Source organism: Populus alba, chromosome 14 (genome assembly GCF_005239225.2).
Source record: "Populus alba chromosome 14, ASM523922v2, whole genome shotgun sequence".
NCBI classification, from domain to species: domain Eukaryota; kingdom Viridiplantae; phylum Streptophyta; class Magnoliopsida; order Malpighiales; family Salicaceae; genus Populus; species Populus alba.
This window is the reverse complement of record NC_133297.1, coordinates 17,714,075-17,732,076: the sequence shown is the minus strand read 5'-3', so window position 1 is coordinate 17,732,076 and position 18,002 is coordinate 17,714,075. Positions and strand designations below refer to the sequence as shown.

The following is an 18,002-nucleotide window of genomic DNA, read 5'->3' as shown; positions in this document are numbered from 1 at the left end:
TCAGGCTTTAATATTAGAATTATCAGAATTACTAATCAAATTAGGAGCTAGAATTTCACTATTAGAAAACAGAGTTGTTAATATTGAAAAAGAAGTAAAAATAATAGTAAAGGTAAAGAAATAACAACTGATGATTCTGAATTACCAAACACTATCAAAAGACTAAAAACTAGGCTAAGTGAAACAGAAGAATCAGAAAGAACGTTAGCAGAAATCATTAAAAGTCAAGAAAAGGAGATTAAAAAGAAAAAACAGGACATAGCTATATCAGAAACATCTACTGAGTTAGACAATTTTAAAATAGATTCTTCAGATAAAGGACCTAAAAAGATTAAAACCCAGCCAGCTTGGAATTTTATAGCAGTACAGCCTAAAGATAGCAAATATAAGATTATCCCAGGATTTACTTCAGACACAAAATGAGTAATTTTAGACCCTTCACAGGCACTAGTAGAACTATACAAGAAAATAGACACAACACTTCAGGGGCTAGTACAAGTGGTACAGGTGGTATAATAGATATATAATTTAGTAGAAATAGAACAAGAGAAGATGTTCAATTAGACGGAGTTGTAGATGTAGATCAAGATTATAATTCTTTTGTAAATCATAATGTATGAACCATGAGAGCTAGAGCTTTATATGGTTCACCAGGTACTTTTGCAATAAAAACAGGGTTTTATAAGCATAATAGAGAAGTAACAATAAGTTGCTGTGGTAATGACACAGTAAATGTCAATCTTATTTCGTCAGATGCAGGAAAAGAATTAAAAAGAGAAGAATATAACCTAATGCATCTAGGAATGATAACTATAGGAGTTAAAAGTATGGTTAGAAAACATATAGGAGCTAAGGTAATGATATGTATTTATGATGATAGATGGCAAGATCCATCAAGAGCTAGATTTGAATGAAAACAGAGGATTCTTATGTTGTAGTCCAGATTTCTTATTAGATATGAAAGACTTCACAGATCATATAAAAATAGGAATTCAGACTAAAGGATTTGAACAATCTAAAGGCAATAATTTATTACTGTGTATTGGATTCCTAGGAAAAATGGGAAGTAGTAATACTAGATACAGATTTGAGAGTTGATGATGTAGTAGGAATGTTAGGAAATAAAGGTTTAAAAATGATAAAACCAACCAAGTATAGTGCAGAAGATTTAGCCGGTTTAGAATGGAAATTAGATGATTTTATAAAAAGAGAGAGTATATTAGCACCACAGTCACCTTTAACCTATAAAAATAATAGAGGAGAAACTTCAGTAAGGTTTACAGACTATAGTAAGACACTAGCTAGAGATATAGATTCAGATCAAGAGACAGATATAGAAATGAATTTGGCTCATATTCATTTAGTAACAGATAGAATAGCTTTTCGTAAAGAATCAGGAATGACTAATTTAACAGAACAAGAATTAATGGAATTAGACGGACAGATATTTTATAAACAAACAATTAACTGAAGAAGAGTATCTATATTATTATGAAAGAAAGAAAATCTAAGAATAGGAACTCACTGATACAATCAGTACAGTAACCGGAAGCTTAACGGTAGAATTAATGGATGAACAAGAAGTAAGTTCAGTAGATAATTCACCTTTCGATATAACAAGAACAGGCTCAGTAGTTTATTCAGCAGGAAATTTACCTAGACATAGAGTAGCCAATATTGTAAAAAGCCGACTCAAATAATTGTAGTGGAGCATCTTATTATTTTCGTTTGTTTGCTGTGGTTCTCAGCTTTTCATTACTCAAGTACCAAAAATAAGACATTTTTGTAGACATGCTTGGATTTCTAATTTATCTTTAATGTTTTATGTGCTGAGGGCTTTGATCTGGATATTTGATCAGGTTGTAGCATGTGCAAATGGTGAAAGAGATGTTGTGATCGAGATGTCAAAGAGGCTTGGATTCCTCTCAGGAGAAGAATCAGAGGCAATGCTGGATGCTCATGTTCAGGCTGGGTTTTATCGTGGGACTGCCATTCTCTAATCCTGGCGGGTATGACTTCCGATCCTCTAATATCACTCACAGTATTTCAAACTTGGGGCAACAATGCTAAGGCACAGGCTCACTCCACCTCCAGATGAGGTATATAGCCTTCATAGAAAGCTTTCAGGTGCTTTCTTGGCTTGCATCAAGATTGGAGCCGTTGTACCATGTAGGGAACTATTACTCGAAATCTACAAGGATTATCAGTTTGGTGAAGATGGTGAGAACCAGATGCTCAGTGGCCTCAATTTCTTGATAAATTTTTGACATTTGTTAATTTAATTTTGTTTTTTTACTTAATAAAGTGTGGATGAGAACGTCTATCCCAAGCAAGCAAGAATATTTTTGTTGCCTTTACAATCAGAATGAGGGGTTTCTGTTTAGGATTTTGATGATTAGAGGGCTGTACTTTGCCCTTATGAGATAAAGTTGAATCACCCGAGGCTACATGCTACTCATCATTTGTACTTCATTCTTTTATGTACGAGAGAAACACACATATATATAGGGAACCTATTGATTTAGCATTTTAAAAGCTTATAGCGCGCTAAAAAAAATATACCAGCTAGATAGCTATTTGAAAAATTGCTGTTAAATGTTAATTTTAAAACCTCTTTTTGCCTGATTTTTTTTTTATCATGTTTAAAAAATTAATTTATATTTGGAGTTGCTATGATATAATATTATTTACTTTTTTAATATTAAAAGGATAATATATTAAATTAATTTAGAATTGAAGCATAAATCTCATATATAGTTGTAAAATCTATATAGCATCCCTTCATTGATCACATAGGCCAAAGACGAATTATCAGTTGCATTCGCAAATGGAGTATGACTGATCAAAGATAGAGATAGAACTGACCAGTCATCCACGTCCATGTCCAGAATATTCCAGCACTACTCAACACCGCTGCGAGCAGCAAGTCCTAATACTAGCCTCTTAATAGCTAGCCAGACAGAGACTAAGTAAGTCTTTACTAATTACCAAACCATATCATCCCTGAAATCCACCCTTGATCTCTTAAACAATAACTTGGTCTTCTTTTTCCTATGATTCTTCAGATGCTTGCTCTCCTTCTTCATCTTCTGCTTTAAGGCAAGAGAAACATTGCGCTTACACTCATCCGCATCATATAACAGCTCCCAACCCATCAAAAAACAGAGATAAGCATCCACAGTTGCTAACTTCACCTGCTCATGATATTCGTAATACATACAGTAAGGAGTATTGCTAGACCACTCCGCTTTCTCCTCAGGCCTCACAACATCCATGTGTTTCCCTAGCAATGCCTTAGCCATATTATCCAAGTCAAACTTGCTGAGATTCAGATCTAACAACTCTTGCCCTATCTTCTTCACAGCTAGCTCATGGACATCTATCACTTTCTCAAACTTAATCTCAAACTCCTTCTCTAACTGTTTAGCCACCGGCTTTATGTTAACACCTACAGCTATGACTTTAGGATTGGAGAAGAAGTCTCGGAGAGACTTACAGGTGTAGTAACACTCAGGGTGCGGGAGGTGGTAGATGAGACAGTGAGAGCCGACGCAGAGCTGCAGGATGTTGTACGGACTGTAATTCTCGGAGCTTTTACTGCCGGAAATGCACTGCTTATCGGTGGAGACACCGACAATGAGAGATTTCTTGGAGGAGGAGGAAGCAGAGTCGTTGTTGGTTTTGGAGACATGTTTGATCCACTTGCTGACAGTGAGGTCGCAGCCGGAGATGACGGTGAGGATGCGGTGGTTCTCGACGTGGACGTTGTAGCCGTTGTAATGGCAGTAAGGGTCTTTGAGCGATTCCTTGATCATTTCAACAGTGATTTCCATTTTTTTGGTATTTGAGAGAGAGAGGTGAAGGAGGAGGTTGTTATTTTCTGTTGCCAAAGGCGTGAGGGAACGAGAAACGTGAATGCAGGTAGTTTTATAGGGAGTATCTTGAGGGCCCCACAAATTTCTTGCTTCCCAAGCAAGAAGGAAATGGGTGCAGTGTCTGTAGCTATAGATCGAGAGAGAGCTCTTCTCGTTTCAAAATGGCTGGAGTATTAGGGACTTAGATATGCTAATGACAGGCCATGGAGATTTACGAAATTGGGTTTCATTTTGTACCCTAAAAGGGAAAATAAATTTTATTTTTCTTTTTTTTTTTTAATGCAAGAAAAGGGAAAATAAATGTTTCTAATTGAAATTAACATTCACCACCAATGCAATACTTTAATTAACCACCCGCTTTGTCAACTAATTATATAAAAAACAATACTTTTAGATAAATTCAAAGAAAACTTCAAAGAATTAATGTGCTTCAAAGAAAACTAGAATTTATACAAGTTTAAATCTATAAACATGCAAAAACATAATTAATAATAAAATATGATTTTAACATAAAAATAATAATAGAATATTAGCATGCATACTAAGTATATGATGTGAAACTCATAATTAGGTGATCGTGCAACCCACTATAAGATTCACAACAAATCTCAAGAAAGTCGGATAATCAGGTTTGGTTGAACTTTGACCCAACGTTAACTTGTAACTAAGAACTAGAGGTATTGAATGATTGCGAATAACGCCATATGGTCAATTATACCTAGATAAGTCGGAAGAAGTTTGCTCAAGAAAACTGAATTTTATTAATGTCAAGAGTTATCCAAATTTAAAACACATTGTTCTCTCTCGATGAATTAACAACCTACTATATATCATTAAAAAGGTACATATGTCTAGTTTCCAATTCAATTGGAATCACATAAAAATTCTTCCTGAAGTTGAATATATGACTTGAAAAGTACATAAAGGTTCGAACTGATATTTTTGAACCTTTTTAACCCAACTCTCTTGAGTTAGCTCATCGAACTCCTTTTGAATCCACTTTATTTTAAGCCTTAAAATAGACCTAATAGACACTCCTAATGGATCATTTGATGTCGTATCCAAGATTGCATCATTTTCATTTAATAGCACCTTAGAATAGGGTAGCCTTAAAGTTAATGGCAAGGTTCAAACAAGAAAAGATTTAGGTATTTATGGTGGATACCTAGGCACCTAGAGATGAGGAAGGGCATAGCAAGCCTCTAACCTTAAATGAAATTGTATGATCATTTTTGTAAACCACCGGATAAAAATATTAAAAAAACAACATAATAAAAACAACAACAACAACAACAACAACAACAAAATTAGTAATATGATGGATGGAACAAAATTTAAAATAACATCTTTTGGGATTGGAGGGACTTAAAAGTTAATAAAAAAATGAATCATAGGACAAAGGGAAAACATGGAAAAATAAGAGGGGGCCAAAATAAGTTTATAAAAAGATGTGGGGTTAAAGTAAAATAAAGAAGAATTATATGCATTAAAGTCTTCTTAATATGATTTTGGTGAAGTGCCTTGCTGTAATCATTTTAATCCAAATATTTTTTTTTTCAAAACTCTAAAACAAATCGCAAATTAATTTTTATGGGTTATTGTTAACCCTAATAAATTAATTTCCATGAGTTATTGGAGTTTAGGGTTGAATAACATTTTTGAAGCATCATTCATTTCTAATTATGAGAAAATATCAAAGTAGTTTTATCATTTTATTTTTAACATAGAAGAAAGTGTTAAGTGAGATGTTTTCAATGCTTTTCATAAAGACATTTATGAAAAGACATTTAATTTATTGCTAATCCCACAGTTCTACTAGTTATTCTTAGCCTTTTATTTGTCAAATTACCTATTTAATCATTAGTTTTGTACTTCTGTTTAATATTTTTAGTTATGAATTTCCCATTTTAAATGCTTTTCATAAAATCATGTTGAAGGAAAGTGCAACTTTAAAACATCAAGCTTCAGTATGGAAAATAAGTGATAAAAATGCAAGTACATACTCTTTATCTCCACTTCTTTTCTTCTTAGTGGTATTTTAATGTAGGGTTGTGTTTGTTTTACACAACTTTGATCTAGCTTCTTTCTTTTAGGTTATAATACAAGCTATTCATACTCAAATATAACAGAGGATGAAAGAAACAAGATCATGCTTTCTTAGTCTTGATAAAATCATGATTAAGAATGCGAGGTAAATTTACCATTATTGTTGTTGATTTTATAATTTATTGTTTTTGATTGATTCTGTTTCTACACTCTATCTCTCTCTATGCACTAGTAGAAAACTTATATTTGGTATTAATTTGTCAAAGAAAATTATTTTTTTTATTGGATGTGTAACAATAAGTTTTAGTTTTTATGACATGCTAAATATATTAGGTCATGTTCAACTTTAATAAAAGCTCTTAGATGCACTTAATTTGTTCATTCCTAACAAAGTTTGGAAATCACTTAGTTTTATGTTCTTATGGCTTTAAAAATCACAAATGAGGAGAAGACTCCCAAAGTAACGATGTCGTGTTTATGATTAAGTAACATAATTTGTTGTTGATAGTGTTGTGCTCCATGATTTTTAAGTGGATGAGTTGCAAAAGATGAAGCCAGATGGATTTGCATGAAAAAAGAATGAACAAAATCTAGAATGAATAAAGTATAAGAAATAAAGTGTAGTGACATTTAAAAGGAATATGTAAAAAAGAAAGGTCTTAAATTATTTGTAAAGATATACGAGAGACCAAGTAAAATGAGAAAGTCTTTTGAATGAACTTCTGATAATGAGAAAGTTATGTATTTTTCTATCGTAAACACATGCTACACACACACACACACTATCATTTACTAAATATATTTTAAAAAATTAGGAATAATAAATTAATTTAAGCATAACAACTAAGTCTTTAAAGCTTATTAATTGCTAAAAATAACTATCATTAATTATGATTTTAAATCAAGATCCTAACAGAACCCAATCAAGTCAATGACCCGAGTCTTGAATTTTTCTTGCTTCTTTAAAAACTATAAAGTCACATGAGCATCTTTTTTATGTTAGAAAAAATTTGGCTTGGCATGTGACGTAGTGTCACACCTGATATCGCGACGAATTAAAGCTGTCTTTCCTAGGAATAGGAAAGGTTGTTTGTGTTTAGAGGGGGGGGGGAGTTCTCATGTTAAAAAGAAATCACCACCTAATATTATACTCACTAGGTAAGGGACTAGTTATGCTAAATGAAATATACTATCACCCTAAAACATCTTACATGAGATAAGCTGCATTGCTACTCTTGTCTTCTATTCCTATCAGTCTGTTATGCTTAATGTATCAGTATTCTATATAACTGGGTGATAGTGAGTCTACTACTATGAATTAAACTTTGGATGAATACGTGGGCTCAAGTTTAACCATTCTAAGGCATGATTTATCTTTTTCACCCCAACTTATTATCCTTCGATAATAATCAGTGAATTGACATGTTTATAGTTGGTGAATCTTTATCATTACCTATGATCATTAATTTATCAAATCATGCCAATGAATAATCAATGGGGTTATGTTAGGCTCATTGAACCCAACCTAAATTTTAGGAAAGGTTCATGAATAATACTTATTAAGATTCATTTAAAATATAGTATCCACGATTTACTCACAATATTTACTGAATGAATGAATATTAAATGCCTCAATCTTATCCAAGTAGTGACCACAATGAGTTCATTTACTTGGAATAAAATCTAGTGATACGAGGATCCTTTATAGATTAAGTCTTGACAATAACCCTTTTAAGGTTCATTTTCCTTTATCAATCACCTCTTTTCATTTCAATTTTAGTTGGTTACCCTTCATTAATGTTTGTATTAGTGCTATAACTTGTGTATGTACATTCACTGTAAATGAATAAATTTTTGAATTCTTATAAATATGTGGGAAATTATTAAAAAGGCTAATACACTAAATTTATTTGGTGAATATTGGACTTAGATATTTCTATGACTTATTTTCATTTAAAATCAAAAGAACATGCTACTCTTTTTAATATTCAAAGTAATGGCCCATGTTAATTCCATTTACCCTAAATATCAAGAGTGAATAGTAAGATATAATTTGTGATAACCCTTTTGACAACACCTGCCATAATCTCGAACCCTTGTGAGTGATAATGATTAGTACTTAAAAGTGCATGTTTATCAAGGGTTTATATCATCATTTTGCACTTAAAGTATCAATAACTCCTTAACTAAAGCATGTTTTATAATAACAAGTCTAATATTATAAATTACCCTAATATATGGTAAATGTTCATCTTAAATGCAGGCATATCACATAAATCAAAGGATTGATTGATGAATTCAACTACTGAAATTTTGAAGATAAAGAAGGGTGAAGCTTAGAAAAGAGACGTTGGTGCAGTCCAAACTGGAACACTGTTTGGTAATTGGGTCATATCTCGAGTTCTAGATATCCAAATGATCTGAAAGTTTTACAGAGATTTGATAAGACATAGGCCTACAACTTTCATTTGGACATCAAGATCTAAGAAGGCCGTTTTCAAGTCCAAATTATAGCAACAACGGAGAAGTCCGAATCTGTCCTGCAGCCCAACACTGTTCAGCGTTCATCCCATATCTTGAGTTCTAGAAGTCCAAATGACCTCATTTGTTTTTTCCTGGAAAGCTAAGAGAGTTTCCTAGAACTTTCATTTGGACATCTGGACCCAGTTCTGATGCTAGCATTTTCGTTTTATTTAGACAAGATGATAAGGATTTTCACTAAGTCAAAAGTTGGCCACCCACTCAACAATGAGTCATCAAAGCAATAATTCTGAATTTTGGCCTATAAAAGGAGGCATTTGCCATGTATTTAGGGGCTTGGTTGTTCAGATCAAGTTCATGCTCTTTATTTCTCTCTTTATATTTTTTGTAATTCTTAAGTTTTGCTTTCATTAATTTCTTGTTTATGCTTTTCATTTCCTTTCCTTTCCTTAGTTAACTTGTATTTTATTTATGTTCTTATTTTGTTTATTTATGTTTCTCTTCTTCATTATGTTTGGCTAAGTTTATTATGTCAAGGTGAAAAGGTTACACTAATGGTGTAAGAACAAGTATGGTATAAAACTCAATATGAAACTTAATGTTTAATATTAACATGTCTTATCTTTTTATCTTACTAATTCTTAATACCTTGCTTGTTAAATGGTTAATCTAAATTTGTGTTGTATAATATTTGGTACAACAAATGCTTCGCACTCTCATAGCCCAACCGTATGGTATTACCTACACCTGGGCTATGAAAGGTACTTGATTTGTTGTTAACATCAATTAACATCATGAATTCCTGATAATATTTAAAAGTTTGGTGTTATGTAAATGAGATAATTAATATGATCATGTTAATAATTTATAATGAGCTATTAATGACAAATCATCTGATTGGAACCTCCCTCGTGTGTGGTTTTCAAATTGAGTAATAAGAGTTTATATTATACTTGTTTGAAATACCATTGGTGGATCCTCTAACCTTGACATTTGTTTTTATTATTGTTTAATCCTTACATTAATCTTCCATCTCAAAGTTCTCATTAATTTCTTCCTTCTCTTTTTATTATTATTATTATTATTGTTGTTGTTGTTGTTGTTATTGTTATTGTTGTTGTTATTGTTATTGTTTGTTGTTATTACTACTATTATTATTGTTATTATTTACATTCTGTTTATATTTATATAATATATCTTTTTCATCTTTTCATAAATTCAGTATATAGGCTGGAAACCTGTGACCCGATCTTTAGATCATTCTCAGGTATAACAACGCCACGTACTGATTATTTATTGTCTGAAGTACTTGGCTGATATTACCGCCTCTTGTTTATTTTATTTTGTATTATTATTATTATTGTTATTATTATTATTGTAAATTCTTGTTATTATTGTCTGAAGTACTTGGCCGGTATTACGCCTCTTGTTTATTTTATTTTGTATTATTGTTGTTGTTGTTGTTGTTTTTAGTATTGTTATTTTATAATTTGTACAATTAACCTCTCTGTGGTTCGACCCCGGTCTTGCCGGGTTATTTATTACTTCGACACTCCTGCACTTGGGAGAAGACATCAATATTTTCGTCGTGTCAAGTTTTTGGCGCCGTTGCCGGGGAGGTAATTTTTTGTACAAATCATAGTATTTATTTTGTTTTCTCTTTTCACTTTTCTTGTATCTAACTTTGTTTCTTTTTTTTTTGTTTTCTTCTTCCTTTTATTCTCTTTCTACACGTGCATGAGTGTTTGGTCACGTACATTAAGTGGTAGACTTTCTAGGATATCCTCATCATTTTCAGAAAATATGGCCGAAGAAGATAACCAGTCACTTCATAATGAAATAATGAGAATAATGAGAATAACCGTGTTAGGACACTTAGAGACCACATGAATCCTACAAGAACAAGTGCACCCTCATGCATAGTTTTCCCTCATGATGCATCCCATTTTAATTTTAAGCCAGGCATTATTCAACTTTTACCTTCTTTTCATGGCTTAGATCTAGAAAATCCATACTTGCATTTGAGAGAATTTGAAGAAGTTTGTAACACCTATAATGACTTAAATTATAGCATGAACACCATTCGATTAAAGCTTTTTCCTTTTTCATTAAAAGATAAAGCTAAAACATGGCTACAAAATCTTAGGTCAGGATCCATTCGTGCTTGAGATGAAATGCAACAACAATTTTTAAAGAAGTTTTTTCCATCTCACAGAACCAACTCTTTCAAAAGACAAATCACCACTTTCACTAAAAAACCAGGAGAAACATTTTACCAATGTTGGGATAGGTATCGAGACTTGCTTAATACTTGCCCTCATCATGGTTTTGAAACATGGAGATTGGTTTCACAATTTTATGAAGGATTAACACCTAAAGATAGGCAAATGGTTGAATTGATGTGCAATGGAACTTTTGAAGATAAAGACCCTAATGAAGCAATGAAGTACTTAGACTTGCTAGCTGAAAATGCGCAAAATTGGGACACTAAGGGCACTTATGAGGCACCAAGTAAAACCCAACCTCATACATCTAGTGGAGGTATGTATAACCTTAGGGAAGATCATGACCTCCAAGCCAAGTTTACATCTTTAGCTAGAAAAGTCGAGGCACTAGAATTGAAAAAAAGTGGTCAATTAAAATCTGTTCAAGACATTGTGTGTCAAATCTGTGAAACAAATGAACATGCAACCAATAACTGTCCAACTTTGCCTTCTTTCAAGGAATGTCTTCATGAACAAGCTCATGCATTAAACAGTTTCCAAAGGCCCAATCATAACCCATACTCGCAAACATACAATCCTGGTTGGAGAAATCACCCAAATTTCAGTTGGAAGAGTGATAACAATAATGCACAAACTTCACAGCCACCGTTTCAAGCACACCATAATTTCCAAAATTCTCATGGATATGCACCTCCTTATGCTCCACCTCCTAGAAGAAATCTTGAGGAAACATTACATGCATTCATTGAAAAGCAAGAGACAATCAACACTCAACTTACTCAAAGCATGACAAATTTTAAAGATGCTCTTGCAAAATTCACATTGCTCTCAGTTTTCAAAGAGAAAGGTAAGTTTCCATCTCAACCACAGCAAAATCCAAAGGGGCAATACAATGCAAATGCAAGTAGTTTCGAAAGCCAACATATGGATCAAGTCAAATCAGTCATCACTCTTCGCAGTGGTAAGGTTATTGAAAAACCCACTCTTGAACCTTGTGAGAAAGATGATGAGTCATCTCTGAGGGTAAGGAAGGGGTTGAATCTGAACATTGTGAAGAAAAGACTGATTCTCCGCCAGCACTTTCCATTTCCTCATGCCATGACCAAACAAAGGAAAGTCAATCACAATTCTGAAATCCTTGAAATTTTCAAATAGGTAAGGATCAATATACCTTTGTTGGATGCTATTAAACATGATACCTTCATTATGCTAAATTTTTTGAAAGATCTATGTACTGTGAAGAGAAAACTGAATGTGAAAAAGAAAGCCTTTTTAGCCGAACAAGTAAGTGCTATTCTTCAGAATAATAATGCTTTGAAATATAAAGACCCTGGTTGTCCTACAATTTCTTGCTTTATTGGAGAACATAAAATTGAAAGAGCTTTACTTGATCTTGGAGCTAGTGTGAATTTACTTCCATATTCAGTTTTTCAAAAGTCTCAATCTAGGTGAGTTTAAAACCAACTTCTATAACTCTTTTACTTGCTGATAGATCTATAAAAGTGCCTAGAGGAATAATTAAAGATGTGTTAGTACAAGTCGATAAATTCATTTACCCTGTAGATTTTATTGTCTTGGATACACAACCTGTTGAAGCATGTAATTCAATTCCTGTTATTTTAGGACGTCCATTTCTTGCAACTTCTAATGCATTGATTAATTGTAGGAATGGACTGATGAAACTATCATTTGGAAACATGACATTGGAGATGAATATTTTCAACATTTACAAGCAACCTGGAGATGATAATGATTTATAAGTGGACTTTATTGAAAAATTAGTTCATGATTAATTTCAAACCACTTCCAGTGAAACTGAGATTGATGAACCTGACGAGTTGCAAATGGTTTTTTTTCAGGAAGAAGCAAAGGCATGTAATTAGAGACCACAAATTGAAGAATTGCCATCACGATCAATTAAGTCTATACCTTTAAGTGTTCAACCACCAAAACTTGATTTGAAGCCGTTACCAGTCAATCTCAAATACTCATTTTTGGGAGAAAATAAAACTTTTCCGGTAATAATCTCTTCCAAACTTAATGCACGTCAAGAAGGTAAGTTATTACAAACTCTGAAAATGCACAAAAATGCATTAGGATGGACCATAACTGATATAAAAGGAATTAGTCCTTTGATTTGCACACACAGGATTTATTTGGAGGAAAATGCTAAACCATCTAGAGAAATGCAACGAAGACTTAATCTTAATATGAAAGAAGTAGTAAAAAATGAAGTCATTAAGCTTCTAGATAATGGAATCATTTATTCTATTTCTGACAGCAAATGGGTAAGTCCTACCCAAGCTGTACCTAAAAAGTTTGGAGTCACTGTGATAACAAATGAGAAAAATGAGTTAATTCCAACTCGGACTATTACTGGTTGGCGCATGTGCATTGACTATAGGAAACTTAATTCAATGACTAGAAAAGATCATTTCCCTTTACCTTTCATAGATCAAATCCTCGAAAGAGTTGCAGGTCATGAATTTTATTGTTTCCTAGATGGCTATTCAGGTTACAATCAAATTGAAATTGCATTGAAAGATCAAGAGAAGACTACTTTCACATGTCCATTTGGTACTTTTGCATATCGAAGAATGCCTTTTGGGTTATGTAATGCACCAGCTACGTTTCAAAGATGCATGCTTAGCATATTCAGTGATATGGTTGAATGTTTTCTTGAGATTTTTATGGATGATTTTTCTGTTTTTGGTGATTCATTTGATGATTGTTTAACTAACTTGGAAAAGGTTTTGAACAGGTGTCAAGAGAAGAATCTTGTACTAAATTGGGAAAATGTCACTTTATGGTAACAAACGACATTGTACTTGGTCACATTGTTTCATCAAAAGGAATTGAGGTTGACAAATCTAAAATCGAGTTAATTACCAACTTACCAACACCAAAATCTGTTAAAGATGTTAGATCATTCTTAGGACATGCTGGTTTTTACAGAAGGTTCATCAAAGATTTTAGTGTAATATCTAAACCATTGTGTAACCTTCTAACAAAGGAAAATATTTTTGAATGGACTGAACAATGTGAAAAAGCCTTTGTTAAACTTAAAAGCTTGCTTACTTCTGCTCCTGTCATTCAACCTCCTGATTGGTCACTACCTTTTGAAATAATGTGTGACGCTAGTGATTATGCCGTGGGTGTTGTCTTAGGACAAAGAAAAGATAAGAAACCTTATGTGATTTACTATGCAAGTAAAACTTTAAATAGTGCTCAAATGAATTACACTACCACTGAAAAAGAATTACTTGCAGCAGTATTTGCATGTGACAAGTTTAGATCTTATCTTGTTGGCTCACCTGTTGTTGTTTTTAGTGATCATGCAGCATTGAAATATCTTCTCTCTAAGAAAGATTCTAAGGCTAGATTGGAGCGGTGGATTTTGTTACTTCAAGAATTTGATATCACAATCAAAAACAAGAAAGGCACCGAAAATGTTGTCGCGAATCATTTGTCAAGATTGACAACCGATTCGAGATCTGACATCACACCAATCGATGACTACTTTCCTGATGAATCTTTATTTTCTGTCTCTACGATGCCTTGGTTTGCTAATATTGTTAATTTTCTTATTTCAGGACAATTGTCAGCTCATTAGAGTACCCCAAGATAAAAGAAAGTTCTTGAACGAAGTGAAGAACTTTTATTGGGATGACCCTTATTTATTCAAATATTGTCCTGATCAAATATTTCGAACTGACAATGAGGTAAGTAGTGTCATTAAATTTTGTCATTCTGAGGCATGTGGGGGTCATTTCTCATCAAGAAAGACAACTGCAAAAATCTTACAAAGTGGATTTTACTGGCCCACCATGTTCAAAGACTCACATGCATTCTGTAAGACTTGTGAAAATTGTCAAAAGTTAGGATCTATTTCGAAACGTCACATGATGCCTTTAAATCCTATTCTTGTCATTGAGATCTTTGACTGTTGGGGTATAGATTTCATGGGTCCATTTCCTCCATCGTTTGGTTTCTTGTACATATTGGTCGCAGTAGATTATGTTTCAAAATGGATAAAGGCAATTCCAAGTCGAACCAATGATCACAAAACAGTGATAAAGTTTTTGAAAGAAAACATTTTAAGTCGATTTGGAATCCCTCGAGCCATGATAAGTGATGGTGGAACACATTTTTGCAACAAGCCATTTGAGTCTTTAATGAAGAAATATGGAATCACATACAAAGTTGCCACCCCTTATCACCCTCAGACGAGTGGACAAGTAGAACTTGCTAATAGGGAGATTAAACAGATCTTAGAGAAAACGGTGAACCCTAATCGGAAAGACTGGTCTTTAAGACTTAATGATGCACTTTGGGCTTATCGAACTGCGTATAAAACATCATTAGGTATGTCACCTTATAGACTAGTATATGGAAAACCTTATTACTTGCCTGTGGAAATTGAACATAAAGCTTATTGGGCTATTAAAGCTTCCAATTCGAACATTGATGATGCTAGTCAGCTGCGAAAATTGCAAATAAATGAGCTTGAGGAAATAAGAAATGATGCATATGACAATTCAAGAATTAATAAAGCAAGACTCAAAGAGTTTCATAACAAGAAAATACTGACAAAAACATTCAATGTTGGTCAAAAAGTCTTGCTTTATAATTCTCGACTCCATTTATTTCCTGGAAAACTAAGATCATGATGGAGCGGTCCTTTTATTGTGAAACAAGTGTATCCATATGGGGCCTGTGATATAGAAAATCCAAAGAATGGAAATGTTTTCAAGGTAAATGGGCATCGGTTGAAAGTTTATTTTGACAATTTTTCAGTTGAAAATGACTCTATTGAATTGAGTGATCCTGTATATAAAGAATGATTCTTTTTCTCACATTGTTTTGTGTTATGTTTTGGTGTATCTTTTGTTTTGCTAGTTTCTCTCACCCCGGTCAAATGGCGGATAACGGTACTCCATGACTCTTAAGTCGGTTCTTTCAGTTTCCCATGATAACTGATATCGGTGTATATAATTGTGCAATTATCTGCTCTTTCTTCTTTCTTTGAATCTCTCATCCAATTCTCATTTGAAAATGGACACCACTCTTGAAAAATTGAAAAAGTATTTTCCCGCTCTGCCTCAAAATGCGATTACAAAAATTTACCGTGCTAGATGTGCGAGATTGAGGTTGTTAATGAATCATGGAATTCCTGAAGATATTCGTTGGCTGATTGAAGCAAAGGTTCGATTATCAGGTGAGTCCTCCAATTCTTTCATTTCATACATGCCTGGAACAAGTAAAAGTACTTTTGCAAAGAAACGTCGTGCAAAACGACTGCAAGTCTGTCACAAATGTGCCATATGGACTTGTAATGCGACATGTCATTCTTTAGGAATGGTATCTGTAAACCGTGAAGATAAAATACAATTCATTAAGGATGGCCTGAGTAAGGGGTCTTTAGTTAATCTTCTATTGACTCTTGAGACGCACCCTAGTGGAGATGTGCATCGTGCAATTTATGATTTATGGCCCCAATTCCATAAAGAACATGCTCGACTTAGTCTTGGGAATCTGACTAAAAAAGACCCTGTTTGCTAGTTTTTAAAAAAACTGGATGGGAACCCTATCCCCGACCCATAGAGGGCGTTTAAGCCGTTCTTGGACGTAAAACCAAGGGAAAATGTGAGCTATAATCACAACTACCTGTACATATATATGCTTTTTCAAAATAAATATTTAATAAAGAGAAAGAGAGAGTGTGTGTGTGTGTGTGTGAGACTACAGCTGGCCTACATATAGGTGGTATGATTGCATTTTCAATTTCTCATCTTCTTCTCTTCCTTCCCTTCATTTCTACTCAACCCATACATTCATCAAATACAGACATGTGTAGAAATGACAGGTTCCTCAAGTAATCACATAAACAATATTTGTGTTTTCGGTTGATCAAGTCCTGGGAAAGAAAAAGAGTTTTTAGAATCAGCAAATTATCTTGGTCAGGTACTAGCTGAGCGAAAGATTCATTTAGTGTATGGAGGAGGCAGCCTTGGTTTAATGGGGGGGAGTGTCAATAGCTGCATCTTTAGGAGGTAGTCAAGTTTTGGGGGTTGTCCCCAAAGCTTTAGCACAAGGGGACATCATTGGAAAAACAATTGGAGAGGAATTACAAGTCCCCACAATGTCTGATCGACTGAATGCAATGTTTAACCATGCTGATGCCTTCATTGCCTTACCAGGTGGTCTGGGCACATTGGAAGAGATCTTTCATATTTCCTCTTGGGCCCAACTGCACATTCACCATAAACCCATAGGTTTGTTAAATGTTAATGGTTTTTATGATAAGTTGTTGTCTTTTCTTGATCATGCTGTGGAACAGGAATTTCTAACATCTTCAGCACAACAAATCATAATCTCTGCTGCTACTGCTGAACAATTGATTGACCAATTACAATCTTTCATCCCTGTAATTAATCCCTCCATGAGTCACATAAATTGGTCAACTAAGGAAAGCCGTAAAAAACTTAGATTGGATTTGAGTCTTCGTTTGTAAAAACTTTGTGTCTTTTGGTTTTATTATTATGTTTTACTATTTCTTATATTTGTTTAAGTGTGTTTCAGGTTTGTCAGTGTTCGTTATTTCAGGTGATGCTTCTATACTATATCTTTCTACCTTAAGACATTGAGGACAATGTCTCATTTTGGTTAGGGGGAAAAGGTAGTAATTGATATTTTAAAAAAAAATTAAAAAAAAAAACCTGTGTTTTCTATTTCATAAACTATTTGCAAAAACTGTTGTTACTAGGATGGCAGAGTAAAAGGAGTTCTTTTGATAAAGTGACTCTTGAGACGCATCTTAGTAAACATTCTTAACAAGGTCTATCAGAATACTTCTTGAAATATTTAGGCTTACAAACTCTTGTATTAGTAGCACTTGATTCTGCTCATATGCTCATTTAACAAGTATTTTTAAATCTTCATTTTCACACACACGCTTTAACATATGATTGTGGGTTGCACATCAGATCATTACATTATTTATGTTCTTTTGTTAAAGGTAACAACTAAGGGAAAGGGATAGTATATAATTTGCAAAAAAAAAAATGATAATAAAAAGGTAGATAAGTTTGGTTTCGTAGCCTCCCTAACCTAAGCAATTAAGCCCGAAGGGGTGTTTTAACACTTAATACTCAAAAGTCAACTAACTTGGGAGCTATTGGCCCAACGCTTGTTACATGGGTTGAGGAGAAAAGCTTAAGGGAATCAAACATTGCACTATCTCTGTATCAGTATCTGCAACCCGAGTTGCTAAGCTCGTAGGGGTGTCTCAACACCTAATGCCCTAAGACCAACTGGTCTGGGAGTCATTAGCCTAAAACTCGTTACATGGGTTAAAGATGCATTGTGTTTCAAG

General features: G+C 33.6%; 1 protein-coding gene and 1 pseudogene across 1 annotated transcript; one reads left to right on the top strand and one right to left on the bottom strand.

The window, feature by feature from the left end:
• Positions 1–2,487: 2,487 nt before the first annotated feature.
• On the bottom strand, positions 2,488–3,878 carry LOC118058098 (uncharacterized). The gene has a single exon (XM_035070796.2). It carries the CDS (start codon positions 3,831–3,833, stop codon positions 2,985–2,987), a length of 849 nt encoding a protein of 282 aa, XP_034926687.2. The 5' UTR covers positions 3,834–3,878; the 3' UTR covers positions 2,488–2,984.
• Positions 3,879–11,551: 7,673 nt separating this feature from the next.
• LOC140954551 (uncharacterized) lies at positions 11,552–17,266 on the top strand (annotated as a pseudogene).
• The last annotated feature ends 736 nt before the right edge of the window (positions 17,267–18,002 follow it).